Here is a 1230-nt window from a genome sequence, read left to right on the forward strand (position 1 = left end):
AAAAGCAGCAGAAAGAAGAACAAATCTTATATCTATAATATATATAAATTAAAAAAGAAAAAAAACTACCCTAGATTTGAAAATTTAAAACAGCCACCCTAGCTAAATTAAAATGGCTATGATTCAGTCTTTTGTTTGAATTTAAGCTAACTGCTAATGCTACAAAGGGTTATAATTCAGCTGTTAAATACACGACTAAAGAATTTGAATAGTAGTTGCCAAGAATAAACTTTAACAATAATTGAATGTAAATACCAAATCCAAGATGGCCACCAAAAATAAATTTAAATAGTTGGACCTCAAACATTTTTTAGAAATATTTAGAGAAATCCCTATGTCATTTTGAAATCTCAGTTTTACGATTTTAGAGATATTAGGCTGAAATTCAAAGCGTTGGTAGCTGAGAGTGATGCCTAACAGACTCTAAAATCTATTTTAAAAATCCAAGATGGCCACCAAAGCTAAATTCAAATGGCTACAATTAATTTTTTATTTGGTTTGGGGAAATTGTGACTTTTATAATACCAATAATTAAATTCCTCTACACTAGATACTACAGCTGTTTCATAGATATTTAATTAGTTTTAGCTCTAATGGACCATCTTTTATTGCCAAATGCGAGCCCCACCCCTGCTTGTCAATCATTTGGGGGTGGCCAATCAGACGCCAGGGGTGGCACCCTGGCCACTCCACTGGCTCCGCGTCTGCCCCAGCTCTGACTGCATTGATTGTTTACGTTGTAAAATTATTCTATTAGTTTCATGTTTAAACTTTTTAAACTTTAATTTTTTATCTTTTAAAGACGCATTAAAGTGTTTAATGACTTTTACCGTTTTTATTTTCCCAGCCTGAGTGTGCATCCTGACATGGTAACCATCGCAACTGGTCAAGTGGCTGGAAACTCCAAGGATGGGAAGGTACGGTCAGCCTCAAACTTCTATCTGCGTTATGTTTATAAATTAGGGCTGCCACAAACGATTATTTTTATAATAGATTAATCACCTATTATTAATTTGATTAGTCGACTAATCAGATCATACGTTAATTGAATATAAAACATACAGCTTATGTCAGAATGCAGCTGCTATTGTATAACCATCATTAGATTTTAGCTATATGCTAACTAGGGCTTTGTATTGGCAAGAATTTGGCGATAAAATACATATCATGACAGAGAGGTCACGATACGATATATCCCGATATATTGCGATGCTATAAGCAAGGCGATAT

General features: G+C 33.8%; 1 protein-coding gene across 1 annotated transcript in view; it reads left to right on the forward strand.

The window, feature by feature from the left end:
• Positions 1 to 1230, forward strand: part of eml2 (EMAP like 2) — a gene marked incomplete at its 5' end in the record, with an annotated part of 29363 nt that overhangs the window by 14232 nt on the left and 13901 nt on the right. Inside the window, 1 exon segment of the mRNA XM_014026420.1 lies at positions 848 to 917. Within this exon segment, the coding sequence (XP_013881874.1) occupies positions 848 to 917 (70 nt within the window).

The sequence above is a fragment of the Austrofundulus limnaeus genome, unplaced genomic scaffold (assembly GCF_001266775.1).
Source record: "Austrofundulus limnaeus strain Quisiro unplaced genomic scaffold, Austrofundulus_limnaeus-1.0 Scaffold552, whole genome shotgun sequence".
Taxonomy (NCBI): Eukaryota; Metazoa; Chordata; class Actinopteri; order Cyprinodontiformes; family Rivulidae; genus Austrofundulus; species Austrofundulus limnaeus.